The sequence below is a fragment of the Scylla paramamosain genome, chromosome 17 (assembly GCF_035594125.1).
Source record: "Scylla paramamosain isolate STU-SP2022 chromosome 17, ASM3559412v1, whole genome shotgun sequence".
Classification (NCBI taxonomy): Eukaryota; Metazoa; Arthropoda; class Malacostraca; order Decapoda; family Portunidae; genus Scylla; species Scylla paramamosain.
This window is the reverse complement of record NC_087167.1, coordinates 22146663-22164794: the sequence shown is the minus strand read 5'-3', so window position 1 is coordinate 22164794 and position 18132 is coordinate 22146663. Positions and strand designations below refer to the sequence as shown.

The 18132-nt window shown below is 49.2% G+C and overlaps 1 protein-coding gene across 1 annotated transcript in view; it reads left to right on the top strand.

Moving 5' to 3' along the window:
- The window catches only part of LOC135108634 (uncharacterized), a 5643-nt gene extending 5107 nt beyond the window's left edge, over positions 1–536 (top strand). Inside the window, exon 2 of the mRNA XM_064019793.1 lies at positions 1–536. This exon is cut by the window's left edge and continues 125 nt beyond it. Within this exon, the coding sequence (XP_063875863.1) occupies positions 1–536 (536 nt within the window).
- The last annotated feature ends 17596 nt before the right edge of the window (positions 537–18132 follow it).

Sequence of the window (18132 nt, the reverse complement as noted above, 5' to 3'; positions counted from 1 at the left end):
GAGAGGCTTCAGGTAAGCTGGCATCCCTGAGAAGGATGTCATGGCTGCTTGACGGCGAGGGGCTTCAGACTCTCTATAAGGCGCAGGTTCGCTCGTCCCTGGAGTACGCATGCCTCGCGTGGGGCGGCGCGGCACGCAAACACCTCGCCCTCCTCGACAAGGTCCAGGGCCGTACAGAGAGGTACATCAGGGAAAGCAGCAGCGCGCAACAACATCCAGGACTCTGCAGTCTTCAGCACCGCCGTGATGTGGCGGGCCTCACGGTGATGTTCAAGATACATCAGCAGCGGGTCCATCACCTTCAGCCTCTCAGGCAGTCCCTTCGGCGGGCACAGGTGGACACAAGATCAGTCTCCCGAGCTCCCGCCGAACTGTTACAGCCCCGCTGCAGAACGTGGCACCACCAGAGGCAATTCATCAACACTTATGTAACCTGGTGGAATGGACTGCTTGCCTCACAGCCACGCCTGGACAACATGACACTAGAGAGCTTTAAGAGAAGATTAGACAATTTTATGGATGGGGATAACAGATAGAAATAGGTAGGTGTGTTTCATACAGGGACTGCCACGTGTAAGCCTGGTCGCTTCTTGCAGCTTCCCTTATTTCTTATGTTCTTATGTTCTTATGTTTTTATGACGGCACAGAGCTTCAAGGAGCTGGTGAACGCGTGGCTGCCGTCATGAGAACACCAGGCATCAGAGTTGGGCTTTAAGATAAGACACATTAATCATGTTTCCTTTAGCCCGTAAAACATTGTACTTGTATGTAATATGCACTACATTGAACTCTATAACAAGTAATGTATTCTGTATAAATAAAAAAAAAAAAGGAGGGGAGGGGAGAAAGAAAGAAGGGGAATAGGAGTGGAGGGGAGGGAGAAAGAAGAAGAAAAGTGGAGGGGAAGGAGACAGGGGAGGAGAGAAGGGGAGGGAGAGAAAAGTAAAGGAGAAGGGAAGGGGGAAAAAGAAAAGAGGGGAGGAGGGCAGCAAGAGAGAGAGAGAGAGAGAGAGAGAGAGAGAGAGAGAGAGAGAGAGAGAGAGAGAGAGAGAGAGAGAGAGAGAGAGAGAGAGAGAGAGAGAGAGAGAGAGAGAGAGAGAGAGAGAGAGAGAGAGAGAGAGAGAGAGAGAGAGAGAGAGAGAGAGAGAGAGAGAGAAGGGGAGGTGAGATAGAAAGGGAGGAGAGAAAGAGAGGAGGGGAGGTGAGACAGGGAAGAGAGGAGGAGTAGGAGAGGGAAGGAAGGGGGGAAGAGAGAGAGAAAGAGATAGAGAGAGAGAGAGAGAGAGAGAGAGAGAGAGAGAGAGAGAGAGAGAGAGAGAGAGAGAGAGAGAGAGAGAGAGAGAGAGAGAGAGAGAGAGAGAGAGAGAGAGAGAGAGAGAGAGAGAGAGAGAGAGAGAGAGAGAGAGAGAGAGAGAGAGAAAAGAGAGGAAGAGAGGAAGGGAGGAGAAGGGAATAGGAGGAAAAAGAGGAGTGGAGTAAGAGGGGAGGGGCGATTGACTGACTGATTTAAATTATGGCACCGCAGGATGGTGATCAAATGGCGCCGTTTTATATATATATATATATATATATATATATATATATATATATATATATATATATATATATATATATATATATATATATATATATATATATATATATATATATTTTTTTTTTTTTTTATATCTACGAAAGACACTGGCCAAGGGCAACAAAAATCCAATGATAAAAAAAAAGCCTAATGAAATGCCAGTCCCATAAAAGGGTCAAAGCAGTAGTCAAAAAAATAATGAATAAGTGTCTTGAAACCTTCCTTTTGAAGGAATTCAAGTTCACAGGAAGGTGGAAATACAGAAGCAGGCAGGGAGTTCTAGACTTTACCAGAGAAAGGGATAAATGATTGAGAATTCTGGTTAACTCATGCATTAGAGAGGTGGACAGAATAAGGGTGAGAGAAAGAAGAAAGTCTTGTGCAGCGAGGCCACGAGAGGAGGGGAGGCATGCAGTTAGCAAGATCAGAAGAGCAGTTAGCATGAAAATAGCGGTAGAAGATAGCTAAAGATGCAATATTGCGGCGGTGAGAGAGAGGCTGAAGACAGTCAATTAGAGGAGAGGAGTTGATGAGACGAAAAGCTTTTGATTCCGATCTGCTTAGAAGAGCAGTATGAGTGGAATCCTACAGACATGTGAACCATACTCCATACATGGACGGATATGACCCTTGCACAGAGTTAGCAGCTGGGTGGGGGTAAGAAAAACTGGCGGAGACGTCTCAGAACACCTAACTTCATAGAAGCTGTTTTAGATAGAGATGAGATATGAAGTTTCCAGTTCAGATTATAAGTAAAGGACAGACCGAGAATGTTCAGTGTAGAAGAGGGGGACAGTTGAATGTTATTGAAGAAAAGGGGATAGTTGTCTAGAAGATTGTGTCGAGTTGATAGATGGAGGAATTGAGTTTTTGAGGCATTGAACAATACCAAGTTTGCTCTGCCCCAATCAGAAATTTTAGAAAGATCAGAAGTCAAGTGTTCTGTGGCTTCCATGCGTGAAATGTTTACCTCCTGAAGGGTTGGGCGTTTATGAAAAGAAGTGGAAAAGTGTAGGGTGGTATCATCAGCGTAGGAGTGAACAGGACAAGAAGTTTGGTTTAGAAGATCATTAATGAATAATAAGAAGAGAGTGGTTGACAGAACATAACTCTGAGGAACACCACTGTTAATAGATTTAGAAGAACAGCGACCGTCTACCACAGTAGCAATTGAACGATCAGAAAGGAAACTTGAGATGAAGTTACAGAGAGAAGGATAGTAGCCGTAGGAGGGTAGTTTGGAAATCAAAGCTTTGTGCCAGACTCTATCAAAAGTTTTTGATATGTCCAAGGCAACAGTAAAAGTTTCAACAAAATCTCTAAAAGAGGATGACCAAGACTCAGTAAGAAAAGCCAGAAGATCACCAGTAGAGAGGCCTTGACGGAACCCATACTGGCGATCAGATAGAAGGTTGTGAAGTGATAGATGTTTAAGAATCTTCCTGGTGAAGATAGATTCAAAAGCTTTAGATAGGCTGGAAATTAAAGCAATAGGACAGTAGTTTGAGTGAATAGAACAGTCACCCTTTTTAGGTACAGGTTAAATGTAGGCAAACTTCCAGCAAGAAGGAAAAGTAGATGTTGACAGACAGAGCTGAAATAGTTTGAGAAAGCAAGGTGGAGGCACGGAGGCATAGTTTCGGAGAACAATAAGAGGGACTCCATCAGGTCCATAAGCCTTCCAAGGGTTTAGGCCAGCGAGGGCATTGAAACCATCATTGCGAAGAAATTTAATAGGTGGCATGAAGTAGTCAGAAGGTGGAGGAGAGGAAGGAACAATCCCGAAATCGTCCAAGGTAGAGTTTTTAGCAAAGGTTTGAGCGAAGAGTTCAGCTTTAGAAATAGATGTGATAGCAATGGTGCCATCTAGTTGAAATAAAGGAGGGAAAGAAGAAGAAGCAAAGTTATTGGAATTTTTTTTGGCCAGATGCCAGAAGTCACGAGGGGAGTTAGATCCTAAAAGGTTTTGACACTTTCTGTTAATGAAGGAGTTTTTGGATAGTTGGAGAACAGACTTGGCATGGTTCCGGGCAGGTGCAGTTACCCTGCCCCAAGATAGAGTGCTTGTGTTTGGTGATAGTCAAATTAGGCACTTAGATAGTGCGTTCTGTGCTAGAATTAGTAAGCATAGGTCGAGGGTGTGTTTGCCGGGGGCCGGGATAGGAAAAGTAGGTGATAGGCTAGACTCGTGTTTGGAAATTGATGGGACCAAGCCCATTGTTTTTCTCAGTGCGGGAGGGAATTACCTTGGTAAGGTCAGGAATGAGGAACTTATCGGAAGGCTTCGACAGGCTTTGGACAGGATTAGGGACAAGGGAGGGATCCCTGTGGTATGTGGTGTCTTGCCGAAGAGGGGAGTTGGTGCTAAGTGGCTGTCTAGGGCTATTACAGTGAATCAGAGGCTCGTGAATCATTGTAAGAGTAATGGATGGACGTTCATGGACAACTGGGACCTATTCTATGGTAGGGACACCTTGCACGCCAAGGATGGAGTGCATTTATCACGCCAGGGTGTTCGTGTTTTGGCGGGAACACTCGAGCGGGAGGTAACTGCACTCTAGCGCTTTTTTTTCGTTAGTCGAGGGGAAAGAAGGGGTTGTGAGGAGAAAATGAAGAACAAATTAGTTAAATCTAGAAAGGCAGCTAGCTCAGGGAAGGTGAGAAATAGCTTAAGTGTGTACTATAGAAATTGTAGTAGTATTTTGAATAAAATTGTAGAAATAGAAATTGTAGAAGTATTTTGAATAAAATAGACTTGCTTAGAGGAATAGCGTGAGTAGAAAAAAAATTATATCATTGCTTTAACTGAAACTTGGTTAGATATGTCAGGGAATAATATGGGAATAATAATAATTCAGGGACATATGGTTATACATTGTTCTATAAAGATAGGGAAAACAGGAGAGGAGGAGGCGTCGCGTTATACGTTAGGGACAAATTACAGTGTTGTATTAACAGTAAAATTAAAACAGATAACAAAGCAGTGTCGATATGGGTATATATTAAGGAAGGATCACATTCAGTAGTACTGGGAGTAGTGTACAGACCACTGACCAGTACAAAGGAAATTAACACCTCACTCTAGCAGGAAATAAATAGAGCAGGCAGGTACAGTTAGGTATGTGTTGTAGATTTTAATTTTAGGAATATCGACTGTAGTCTGATGGTGGGTAACAAGGAAGCAGAGGAATTTTATCTCGTCAAATCACCCTCTGCTACGTGGAGCGTTTCACATGAGATATCGCTGCCGCGCTCGAGCCGTCAGTTGCTAGAACGTTCTCGAGCTCTTCAGATGCCGTCCTACATCGTGGTTTTAGCGGCGATTTTACCGGCTAAGGCAATTGTCACACAGGTACATTGCCCTTTACTCAGGTTGGATCTAAGGTAAGGGTTGGGCCTGCCATAGGGCATTGGTATGGGATGGGCCTGCCAATTTGCCAAATTTGTTAAAATTTATTTGCTTATACAGGCTTGTTTGGTGCAGGTCGGCTGTCATGTCTGGCTCGGAGGACCGCACTGCCCTTCCATCCGAGGGTTCCTGTTGTGGCACCAGCAGGAGGAGTACCAGCAGACATTCTCGGGATGGAGTGAGGACATACTACCGTGTTAGTAGTGGTAGTTCCAGTGAATCCCCGGCGAGACAGGGGAGGCGGCATGCGGGTCATGGGCGCCACCATGTAAACAAACCACCTCAGTGCTTGGTGCAAGCTGGGTCCCAAGCATACTCTAGTCAGGCGGCATTACCTGAACCTTTCTGGCAAGTAGTGTTGGAAGAACTGACACAATTGAAAGGTGAAGTCGGAAAACTGAGGGCTAAACGGGCCCCTGCCCCTCAGCATCAAATGAATTTCCAGGCGGGTACTTCAGGGATTCAGCCACCGGTTTCGCCTGCTGCTACATTTTCAGGCTTTGTGGACTCCAGCAGTGAGGATGGAGAGATACGAGAGTGTACTCCTGGGGTCAGTGTCTTGGTGCAGGCTGCTAAGGCTTTTGGGTCCCCCTGACTGTGTCTCTGAAGACATTGACCCACAGGTGGCTGCATTGGTTAACTTCTTTTTTTGATAAAGGTTTGCAGGAGGAGGAGTACAAGGCGATTTCAGAGAGCTTAGTCACCAGGAGTCCCAACAATTGTTCTACATTGGCACCAGTGGAGTGCAACCCGCAGGCATGGGGGCTTTGGAGACTGACGCAAGGAAGGCAAACTCCCGCTTAAAGGAAGTAAGTGCAGACATTATTTCTGCAGGTACTATCATCACTAAATCACTCATAGCTCTGGATGAGGTGGCACAGGATGTTGGTAACCCAATGGTTGCTAAGGAAGTGGGCAGGATTAACGGTGCTTTAGCGCTGATTAGTCATGCTAATCACAGGACCAACTTGGCGAGGCACTTTATCATGAAGCGTGAGATCAACCACAAAAACTCACATTTGTGTTCTGATAAAGTGCCTATGTTATGTTTTTTGTTTGGTGACGATGTTTCTCAGTCAGCCAAGCAGATTGAGGAAACGGAAAAGCTGAAAAACAAGTTTTCAATCAAGAAACCTCTCTTCCCATGCAAATCAACCAGTGGCAGGTATAGAAGCTTCTGGGGCAAAACCAAGTTTAGGAGCTGCACAGCGAGGTTCCAGCCCTACGGTCTGCAGAGGTGGGGCTTCCGGGGTGGCCATAGGCAGCCCTTGCCACGTCAGGACCCGGAACCAAAAAACGTCAAGGGTCGGGGTCACCAAAGTCTTCGACAATAATTGAGGTTAGTAATACCTTTGTAGCAGGCAGGCTGCACTATCTTTTACATGAGAGGCAGAAACTTACCAAAGACCCAGAGATTTTGGACATGGTGCAGCACAGCCCCCTGGACATAAATGTTTATGATATTGGGCATTTATTTTTACGTGAGGTAACGTATAAGTTTAATTTAGAAGAACAAGCCATTGTTAATGATGAGATCAGGAAACTTTTGGAGCTCAGAGTCATTGTTCTTACACAGACGAGAAAGGAGCAAATTATTTCACCAATATTATTGAGACCGAAAAAGGACGATTGGTATAGGATGGTGCTAAACTTAAAAGAACTTAACAAACACATACCATATAAACACTTTAAGACGGAGAACTTTGAGCAAGCTATTAAAGTGGTCAACGCAAAGGTCTACCTAGTCTCAGTGGACCTTAGACATGCTTATTACACGGTGAAAATTGCAGAAGAACAACAAAGATTTTTATGTTTTTTTATGGGAGGACAACATTTACCAGTTCACTTGTCTACCGAATGGTATTTCTGAAGGTCCTAGAATTTTCACTAAGTTGATGAAACCAGTTTTTGCTTCACTGAGAGGAAAGGGCTACTCTATTACCAGTTTTATAGATGATACTTTGATTTGTAATAAGTGTAAGACAGGCTGTCTTGATTGTGTAAATGATACTATTGACTTACTACAGAGACTAGGTTTTTGTATTAAAGTAGAAAAGTCAGTGTTGAAGCCCACACAGTCCATTGAATAAGTGGGGAACATTATTGACACAACTAATATGACAATTTCTTTACCTGAACGCAGGATTCTGAAAGTCATTCAAGCCTCTGAGAAACTTAGGAATAAAAGTAGAGACTGGATCAGAGAGGTACCCCGGGTTATTGGTCTCTTGGTGGCGGCCATTCCAGCAGTGGAGCTGGGTAAGCTACATTACAGATAATTAAAAACAGGAAAAATTGCAGCTTTGCAGGTTGCACAAGGTAACTTTGACAGTTATATGACAATTACAGAAGAAATGAAAACAGACCTTCAATAGTGGATTGATAACATCTCTACATAGGAAAGGAACATTTTGAGAGCTGGCACTGACATTGCCATGTACACTGATGCTTCCAACACAGGTTGGGGCGGCCACGTTAACCGTCAGTCTATTTCCGGGAATTGGTCCTTGACAGAAAAGTTAGTGCACATTAATGCTTTGGAGCTTAAAACTATTTTACTGGTTTTGCAAGTACTTAAAGGAAAACACATTAAAATACATTGTGATAACACCACTGCAGTAATTTATGTAAATTAAATGGATGGTACAAAGTCCATCATTTGCAATGAGATTGCCACAAAAATCTGGGATTGGTGCTTCACTCACAATGCTTGGGTTACGTGTTCCCATATCCCAGGCAAGGTTAACACGCTGGCAGATATGTCGACCCGATTAGTTAATAACAGGCATGAATGGAAACAATACGTATTTTCTACCAGTTGTGTGTGGTTTTTGGTACACCAGTTATTGACTTGTTTGCTTCAAGACTTTAATAAGCAATTACCTTACTATTGCTTCTGGAAACCAGATCCAGAGGCAACACATTTGGATGCGTTCTCCTTAAATTGAGCAAGATTCAAGCTTTCTTACATCTTTCCACCGTTTTCTTTAATTGCTAGGTGCCTGCAGAAGGTAAAACCGGAAGGGGCGAGAGTGTGGATGGTTGTTCCCCTGTGGTTATCACAACCACGGATGGGCACATTGGTCTGGATGTTGATCGATCACTTTCGCCTCATCACGCAGAAGACAGAGGTGCTAGTACACCCATCTTCAGGGGAGGAACACCCGATCATACACACACAGGTGATGGCGTGCCTACTATCAGGGAGCACTTGCAAAACCGAGAAAACCGAGGAGGGTACGGACATACATCATCCTGGCCTCCTGGAATCCGGGTACAGAGAAACAATACCGACCGCACCTTAAGAGATGGACACAATTTTGTGATAGATGGAAGGTTACTCCCTTTAATCCCACTGTCTCAAACATTATAAATTTTTTGCCTGAGACTTTCAACAGGAACGTGGGTTATAAAACTGTCAACACGGCAAGAAGTGCTCTCTCGTCTCTAGGCATTGTGGTGGATGGCTGCAGGGATGGTAATCACCCATTGGTCAATAGGTTCATGAAAGGGGTATTTAATATGAGACCACCTTTACCTAGATACACAGAAACATGGGACGTCCAGCCAGTTCTTAGGGAATTGAGATCTATGTACACATTTCACACTCTGACCCTTAAGGATCTGACATTTAAACTCATTATGTTGCATTCGCAAGGAGCAAGATTCTATTTCCGTTCAGATAGCGGGTAACGTTAAGCAGTGCAGGCTGAAGTTTAATGTGCGTATGGTGAAGTTTCAAGCTTACTCCAGGGACACTGTTTTATGTGTATGTGTAACATTATAGCATTACCTAGCGAGAACAGAGGAACTCAGACGACGCCTTTTCCCAAGATGATGATAGATTATTCTTCAGCTACATTAAGCGACACAAGTCTGTCACTAAGGACACCATTGCCCGGTGGATTAAGGCAATGCTCAGTAGGTCAGGAGTGGACATAACCAAATTTACAGCGGGGAGTGTTAGGACAGCAGCGGCATCAAAAGCCAAGGCTATGGCAGTGCCTATCACTTGTATTATGTCTAAGGCAGGGTGGACACAGGAGATTACTTTTGCTAAATTTTATGACAAGCACATTGTTCCAGAAGTAGACCCGTTTCAGGAGGCAGTCCTAATGTAGGTACTGTTACTTTCTTAAGGTCCTGTTTCTTTCTTCTTTGGGATGTCAAATGGTTAGGATGCAGTTTGGATATGGAAAGGAGGTCGGTGCCATTATGCAGGGTTATGCATATATGAATAAATTTAACTTCTGATTATCATGCGCATGCACATTGGGGGAAAGGTTTAAGTTGTAGTGGGAATTGTCTCATGACCCCTTATTACAGCTTTTATGCAAGCTCGGTTTTGAATTGTACATTATGTGATTAATGCACTTATATGTACAATGAAGATTATATTTGTGAAATCATTGTTTTATGACCCCTTATTACAGTTCTTATGCAAAGTCAGTTTGTACGGGCAGGACACCCACATGACTTAAAAGCCTCATGTGAAACGCTCCACGTAGCAGAGAGTGATTTAAGATAAGATTATGAAGTATACGATACTTACTTACGGTCAGTTGAAGTATGCTTAGAATTTTATGAGTCAAATCACCTCTGCTGTAGTGGAGATTTCACATGCCCTCCACTTCCCGCCCTTTTATATTTTGATTGTGGAGTGTATGGCTTGAATTTATGATCGGTTTCTGTTAATTTGTCATGTGGGCCTTCGTGGATACTAAGTCTGACGGGTCGAGCGCGGCAGCGATATCTCATGTGAAATCTCCACTACAGTTGAGGTGATTTGACACATAAAATTCCAAGCATACTTCAACTGACCGGAGATAAGTCTCGTATACTTCATAATTTCTTAAGGTAATTCAGGATAATTTTTTTTTTAAACAGGTAGTTGTAGAACCCACAAGGGAGAATAATATTCTAAATTTGATTCTTACTAACAGGGAGGAAACAGTCACGCAGATAGAGGTTGGAGGACAGCTAGGTAACAGTGCCCATAGATAAATTAGGTACAATTTAAAATGGGAAGAAACTTTTAGAAGCAAAAACACTAGTAAAATACCTGACTTTAGGAGAGCAGATTTTGAGGAATTAAAAAGACACCTACAAAGAGTTGACTAGCTACGGATGCAGGGTGAGGTCAGGTCCGGGACGGAGTTGAGAGAGATGAGGCATGATGAGAGAGGTGAGGTGAGGTGTGAGGGTGTAAGACAAGAGGAGGGAAGATGTGTCCGGAAGGGGCGGAGGAGGGAGGGAGGGGAAGATAATGTATGTTAGAATGTCAGGTCATGCGGAGATGAGAGAGGTGAGGTCGAAGCGAATAAATGAAGAAGTGGAGAGGATGGTAGGGACCGAGATGAGGAGATTAGGTGAAGTAAAGGTAGATGAATTGTATAAATATTTCGTAGATAAAGTTCATACAGGTCAGTTAGCAAATATCCCGTATAGGGCAATAAGATCCCCCAAAAATTACCCTAAATGGATGACTGCTAATTTAAAACATTATATAGGGCGTAAGAAAAGTATACATAAGAGATAAAGGGCAGGTGAAGAAGTTTTAAGATCACAATACAATGAATTACTTAGAACAGTCAGGAAGTTAACGAGGAAAGCTAAGGGCAATTATGAATTAAAGGTAGCCAGCCACGCGAAGACGGACCCCAAGGGATTTTATCAGGTATATAGGGCGAAGAATAAGGATACTATAGGTCCATTAAAGGCAGCAGATGGGGAGCTGGTTTGTTCTGGGGAGGAGATTAGTAAAATTCTGAATGAGTATTTTTGAACTGTCTTCACCCAGGAAAACATGCAGGATATGCCAGATAGAGCAGATGAGAATGAGAAACTGACAGCTATTTCCATAAGTAGGGAGATAGTGGAACAGGAGATAGATAGGCAAAAAAGTTCAAGACACTAGGATCAGATGAAATATATCCCAGAGTAATTAAGGAATGCAAAGAGGTTATTAGTCAGGCGTTAGTTTCTGTTTTTAGGAAATCACTTGAGTCAGGTGAGGTACCACTAATATGGAGGTAGACTAATGTAGTATTTATCTATAAGAAAGGAAATAAAACTTTAGCGTCTAACTATAGACCTGTCAGCTTAACTTCAGTTGTAGGTAAAATATTAGAGTCAATAATAGCGAGGAACATTAAGGAACATTTAGTCAAACATAACTTGATAAATCAGTCGCAGCATGGCTTCACGAAGAGGAAGTCTTGCCAGACAAACTTGTTAAGTTTTTACAGTAAAGTGTGAGAGGCAGTAGATAATGGTGATAGTTATGATATCATATATCTGGACTTTAGTAGAAAAAAATAGTAGAAAAAAATAGATTTAGGAAGGAGATAAGAAAAAAATTGGTTCTCAAATAGAGTGGTAGATGAGTGGAACGGACTCAGTAATCATATTGTTAGTGCTAGGACATTATAAAACTTTAAGAGGAGATTAGACAGGTTTATGGATTGGGATAGTATATGGAAATAGGTAGGTATATTTTATACAGGGACTGCCTCGTGTAAGCCTAGTCACTTCTTGCAGCTTCCCTTATTTCTTATTTTCTTATGTTCTTATGTACTTCATTTGATTTAAAGTGAGGGGGCACTGATCCCACTGACCTGAACCACTGTATGTGGCGTTGTTCATTATGTGTCCAAGACACTAACCCCACTGGCTCAGATATCTGGCATTGTTCATTACGTGCCCAAGACCTCACTGGCTCACGCCCCAAGACCCAGCTTTGTTTGTTACATGTCTTCCTCTTTTGCTTCCATATTCTCCTAGTGCAAAGATAAGGTTCTGTTCAATATTGTTACGAAAGCACAAACCTCAGCACTCCCGTAGACGCCCACAATTCCCCGACAGTCAGGACAGCACTCGGGAACACCAGCAGGCTAGACAAGAGATGCTAAGGGTACCACGTCCCACGTGATTCACGCACAGCCAGACAGAGCGGGTAGACAAACAGTGGGCAACACTTTCTTCCTTTACTAGTTCCGTTAGTTACAGGCAGTTACAGACACAGGCAGGGACAGTCAAACTCTTCAGGCTCACGCAACAGGCACTCGGCACGGAGGACACGCAAAGACAAGTTATCCAGAGCGGGGCCAACAACACACTGCCCAGTCACTGCAGTCACGCGACTTCTCTCCCGCCATCCATGCACCACTGTCAGACACCAGGCACAGCTGACACACACACACGCACGTCACACACTCAATCCCACAGAAAGAAATAAAGGCAACTTAGACTAAACAACAATAATACCCGGGCGTTACATCACCCCCTCCTTTACAAAAAGGTCGACCCGACCTTGCCTCTCCTTATATCTCTCCCTCAGAGTCAATCAACACAAAATCATCATAACGCCGTGGGCGGCGTCTGTCCCTGCGCGGCCGAGTGGGCTGAGGTTCCTCTGCTGGCTCTGAGTCGCGGCCGTCGCCCACCCCTGACTCCTCAGCCTCGGCCTCCTCTGGCTCGCTGGGGGTGGTGACAGCTGTCTCCGGGGACTCGTCGATTTCCTCGGCAGCAGAATCGGCATCATCGCCGCCACCTCCCCCGAAGCCCCAAGTGTAGTGCCCAGGACCGTGATAGCGCCACAGACGGTCCACATGCACAATGGAAGGGCGACGGCGTCCACGCTGGATTTTGTACGTCACCCCCGAGATCACGGCGATGACAGTGTAAGGCCCCTCCCAGGGGCTCTGGAGTTTCGGAGAGAGGCCACGCCGGCGGCGAGGATTATGCAGCCACACTTTCTCGCCTACCGCGTAACTCGCCTCCCTCACTCGCCGGTCGTAAAGACCTTTCATGGCCTGACTCGCTGCCCTCAACTTGCCTCTCACCCGGTGGTGTACCTCCGCGAACCGCTCCTGCAGGGCGGCTGCGAACCCAGAGGTGACTGTGGGGAGGTCAACATCAGGAGGGCGCCCCGTGGCCAGGTCAATAGGAAGGCGGAGCTCCCGGCCAAACATCAGCTGGGAGGGCGAGTGATCGGTGGCTTCATGGACGGCGGAACGGTATGCCATCAGCATCGCCGGCAGCTTGACGTCCCAGTCCTCCTGCCCCGCCCCACAATACTTGGCCAACTGTTGAACTAGCGTCCTATTGAAACGTTCAACCATGCCGTCAGACTGTGGGTGGAGCGGGGTGGTACGCGTCTTATAAATCCCCATCAAGTCACAGCACTCGCTGAATACACGAGACTCAAATTCACGGCCCTGATCGGAGTGCAGCTCGACGGGCACGCCAAACCTAGAGAAGAACTGGTCGACTAGTACACTCGCCACAGTCTCTGCCTCATGATTGGGGATAGCATACGCCTCTGGCCACTTAGTGAAATAATCCATGGCTACACAAATGTACCGGTTCCCGCGGGGAGTGAGGGGAAACGGGCCGGCAATGTCCACTGCCACCCGCTCCATCGGTGCCCCTACATTGTACAACTGCAGTGGGGCCCGGTTACGGTGCGCTGGGCCCTTTTTAGCGCTGCACACGTCACAGGCCCGGCACCATTCCGTCACGTCACTGCGCATTCCTCCCCAATAGAACCGCTGGCGGAGGCGTTGAAGGGTACGCTTTTCGCCTACGTGGCCACTCGTCACACCCGCGTGCACTTCCTTCAATAGTTCCGGCCGCATAGTACGAGGCACTACCACAAGCCAGGCGTCTCTGCCCATCCCGCCTACCGCCTCCCACCTTTTCACTAACACCCCGCTCTCGTCAATTGATAGCGTCTCCCACTGGCTTACCAAACACTTAGCGGCGGGGCTTTCAGCCGCCACTACCTGCCAGCTGGGGCGCTCGTCGCTGGCTTCTAGCCAACGCACGACGGGGGCTAGATCGGGGTCACTGCGCTGCGCCACACGCCACCGCTCATTGCACTCGGCGGTGTTTGCAGGCACACGTAAACGGCGGCACACTGTGTCCAACACCCCAGGAGCGCCAGGTGAGGAGGCCTCACACGGGCTGGGCTCCCTGGCGGTGCAGTGTGAGCAACTAGCCTCACACGGGCGTCGGCTCAGGGCGTCAGCATTGTTGTGCACGCGTCCTGGGCGGTGAACGATCCGGTAGTTATACTGCTCCATGCGCCCCAACCACCTCGCCAACTGTCCCTCCGGCCCCTTAAGCGTCTTTAACCACTTCAGGGCGGCATGGTCAGTACGGACGGTAAACTCGGCGCCGTACAGGTAGGGGTGGAAGTGTTCGAACGCTTTCACTACGGCCAACAACTCTTTCCTGGTTACACAGTAGTTGCGCTCTGGTTTACTAAACTTGCAGCTGTAGTAAGCCACTACGTGTTCCTTGCCGTCCTTTACCTGCGACAGCACAGCCCCGATGCCCTCGGCACTGGCGTCGGTGTCAAGCAGGTAGGGCAGCTTCGGGTCAGGGTAAGGCAAGACGGGCGCCTCCACAAGCGCCGCCTTCAAGCTGTGAAAGGCCGCCTGACATGCCTCATCCCAGCGGAAGCTCGCCCCCTTCTTGGTGAGACGGTTAAGAGGAGCAGCTAAGGTGGCAAAGTTGGGCACGAAACGGCGGTAATACGTGCAGAGGCCCAAGTAGCTCCTCACTTCAGCTACGTTGGAGGGAGTGGGCCAGTCAGCCACCGCTGCCACCTTGCCAGGGTCGGTGCGCACGCCACCACTGCTGACGACATGTCCCAGGAACGGCACCTCATGCTGGAAGAGGAGGCACTTCTTGGGGCTAAGCTTGAGATTGGCCTTCCTCAGGCGCTGCAGAACCTCCTCCAGCCTCCCCAGCTCCTGCTCGAAGGTGCTCCCGAAGACTATCACGTCGTCCAGATATACGAGTGCCGTTTTCCACTGCAGGCCGTCTAGCACTCGCTCCATCAGCCGCTCAAAACAGCCCGGGGCGTTGCAGAGGCCAAATGGCATGACGTTAAACTGCCACAGGCCCTGCCCGAAAGAGAAGGCCGTCTTAGGCTTGTCCTCCTCTGCCATCTCCACCTGGTGGTACCCTGACTTCAGGTCAAGTGTACTGAACCAGCAGGCCCCGACCAGAGCGTCCAGCGTGTCGTCTATCCTCGGCAGGGGGTAAGAGTCCTTCACCGTCACGTCGTTCAGGGCCCGGTAGTCCACACAGAAGCGCTGCGTTCCATCTTTCTTCTTTACCAGGACTACCGCCGACGACCAAGGACTGTCTGATCGCTCGATTACCCCTTGCGTGGCCAGGTCGTTCACTGCACGCTGCATTTCTTCGCGCCTTGCTGGTGCGATGCGTCGGGGTGGGCTCTTGACCGGTGCGTGGGTGCCAGTGTTGATCGTGTGTTTCACCAGTGACGTGCGACCCAAGTCCGAGGCGCTCTGGCTGAACACATCGGCGTACCGGCCCAGGGTGTCACACACGAGCTCCGTCTGCGCCTCCGTCAGATTGACAGCGCTCCGGGTCGCTAGATCCTCCAGGAAGCTCGGCAGCGGGGCTCCCTCGGCCGCCCGCTCACCCTGCGGCGGTGCCTCGGCACGCTGCACCTCCACGCACTCGCCCACCGCTGTTCCGGCGGGTATGTTGCGAGCCTCGTCGGAGAAGTTAGCCAGTAAGACAGTGACTACCTTCTCCCCCGCTTGCACGAGGCTCCTTCCGACTGTCACTCCGTCAGCCAGTCGACAGTCGCTGGCTGGTTCCACTAGGCCCTCCGTGCTCTGCATCGGCCGTGCGAGTCGACACTGTACTCGACACTCAGAGCGCGGGGCCAACTGCATCCGCCGTGTCGTCACTACCTCCGACCGGCCGACCTCCGGAAGGAAAGGCACATCGTATCCACATACCTTTATCACCTTCCGTCCAAAGTCTACGCAGGCCCTGGTCTTCTTCAGGTAGTCGTAACCCAGCAGACACTCTTCCTCCAGCTCGGCAACATACACGGGCAGGTTCACCTCCGCGCTGCCGACACTTATTCGAACGTCTACTGGGCCTTGCAACGGCATGCAGTCCCCCGTTACTCCACACAGCCTGTCCACGGTGCACGGGAGCCACTCAGCACTTACCAGCCTCCGCTGCACGATGGTGCGCTCAGCCCCGCTGTCAATGGTCATGCAGCAAGGCCTTCCATCAACCGCACCTCGTACCTGCACTGCGCTGACGGTGAGGTGGCACTTTACACAGCACGGGGCATTGGCACCTTGGCAGGCTGTGAGGTCGCCCCCTCCTCCAGCCCGCTGCTGTTTTCCGCCTCAGCAACCTCCTTGGGCTTGGGGAAGGCGCTGGAGCGGTGGCCCGATTTGCCGCGTGCGGCGCAGCACGTCTGGAAGGCTTTGGAGTTAGGCCGATCGAGGGAGCGCGTCCTTCGTCCCCTCGGACATTGGCTGCGTCTATGGCCTCTCTCACTGCAGCCCCAACAGCGGCCGGCGAACTCGGACGGGTTCGCCTCCCGTGACGCCGCCTTGTGCTCCACCTTCGCCTTCCGGCCCCGTACCTCACCGCGAGGCTGGGCAAGAGAAGAGAGGCTGGTCGTCGTCTGTAGGAAGGCCTCAAACTCCATAGCCCGTGCCAACGCCACCTGCACGTCAGCTGGGTGTGCCTGCTTCACATAGATTTGGAGCTGGTGGTCCTGGAGGGCGTCTACGAACGCGTCGCGCGCCAGAACAACGACCATGTCCTCGGCCGCGCTTGGATACGCCCTCCTCACCAGCCCTTCTACGTCCTGCGCCAGCTGGGAAAGGGTTTCGTCCTTCTCTCGCGTCCTCTTCTTAAGCTGGGCGCGGTATACCTCCGCCTGATGACGGTGTCCGAAACGTCGCCGCAAAGTTTCGGACACTGCTGCGTATGAGGTGCGCTGGCTGGCAGGGAGATGACCCAGCACTTCCAACGCCGGGCCTCGCAGCGCTGTCGCTAGTTGCAGGGCCTTCTCTGCCTCCCCCCAGCCCTGGGCCAAGGCCAGCATATCGAACTGGGCGACGTAAGACTCCCAGCTGACCTTACCATCGTACTCCGCTGGCTTGCGTCTCACGTGACGAGGTGACGAGCGGGCTGCCTTAGGGCTCGGGGGCGGGGAGGCGGCACGGGGAGGTGAGCCCGGCGGTGTAGGGGGCAGGCTAAGCCCTCCCCTCCTGTCCCGGGTGGGCGGCCAGCCCCCAACGGCCATCTCGGGTGCTTCCCAAGGACCTGCTTCCCCCACAGGGCCCCATCCAAGGCCCCCAACAGCAGGTGGGGCTGAGGCCACACTCCCTTCAGGTCCTGGGCTAGTCACGGGAGGCCAGGCGGGGGTTGCGGGCAGCTGTACACCTCCCGCCAAGACGCCACGTGGCGGCCACGCGCCCTGCCGCCAAACACTCGCGCCCTCACGCAGGTCTGCCACCTCTTCCCGCAAGGCTTGGAGTTCACTTTTTACCTCCTGTTTCACTGCCTCACACGAGCGATCAGTATACGCCTGCGTTTCAGCCCTCAGAGAACCTAGGCTGCTTTGCAGGGCTTCCATCAGTCGTTCAGTTTGGGCAGCTTGTGTTGCCACGGTTTGCTCGTGCCTTTCCTCCTGCTTCTGAGCCATACTCGCCAGTTGGGACATGAGGAGGTCCATCTGGGTGGGCTTCTCGTCACCAGCATCACTAGAGTCGTGACTAGACCCACTCAGTCCCTCACACTGGTCAGCAGCACCACTCTCGCCCGCCATTTTGTCTACCACCTTGTCTGCCATGGTTTCTCCACTCGAGTCACGTAGGTCTGTACGAGCACACACTTAGCATCCCACTCCTGACGCCATTGTTACGAAAGCACAAACCTCAGCACTCCCGTAGACGCCCACAATTCCCCGACAGTCAGGACAGCACTCGGGAACACCAGCAGGCTAGACAAGAGATGCTAAGGGTACCACGTCCCACGTGATTCACGCACAGCCAGACAGAGCGGGTAGACAAACAGTGGGCAACACTTTCTTCCTTTACTAGTTCCGTTAGTTACAGGCAGTTACAGACACAGGCAGGGACAGTCAAACTCTTCAGGCTCACGCAACAGGCACTCGGCACGGAGGACACGCAAAGACAAGTTATCCAGAGCGGGGCCAACAACACACTGCCCAGTCACTGCAGTCACGCGACTTCTCTCCCGCCATCCATGCACCACTGCCAGACACCAGGCACAGCTGACACACACACACGCACGTCACACACTCAATCCCACAGAAAGAAATAAAGGCAAC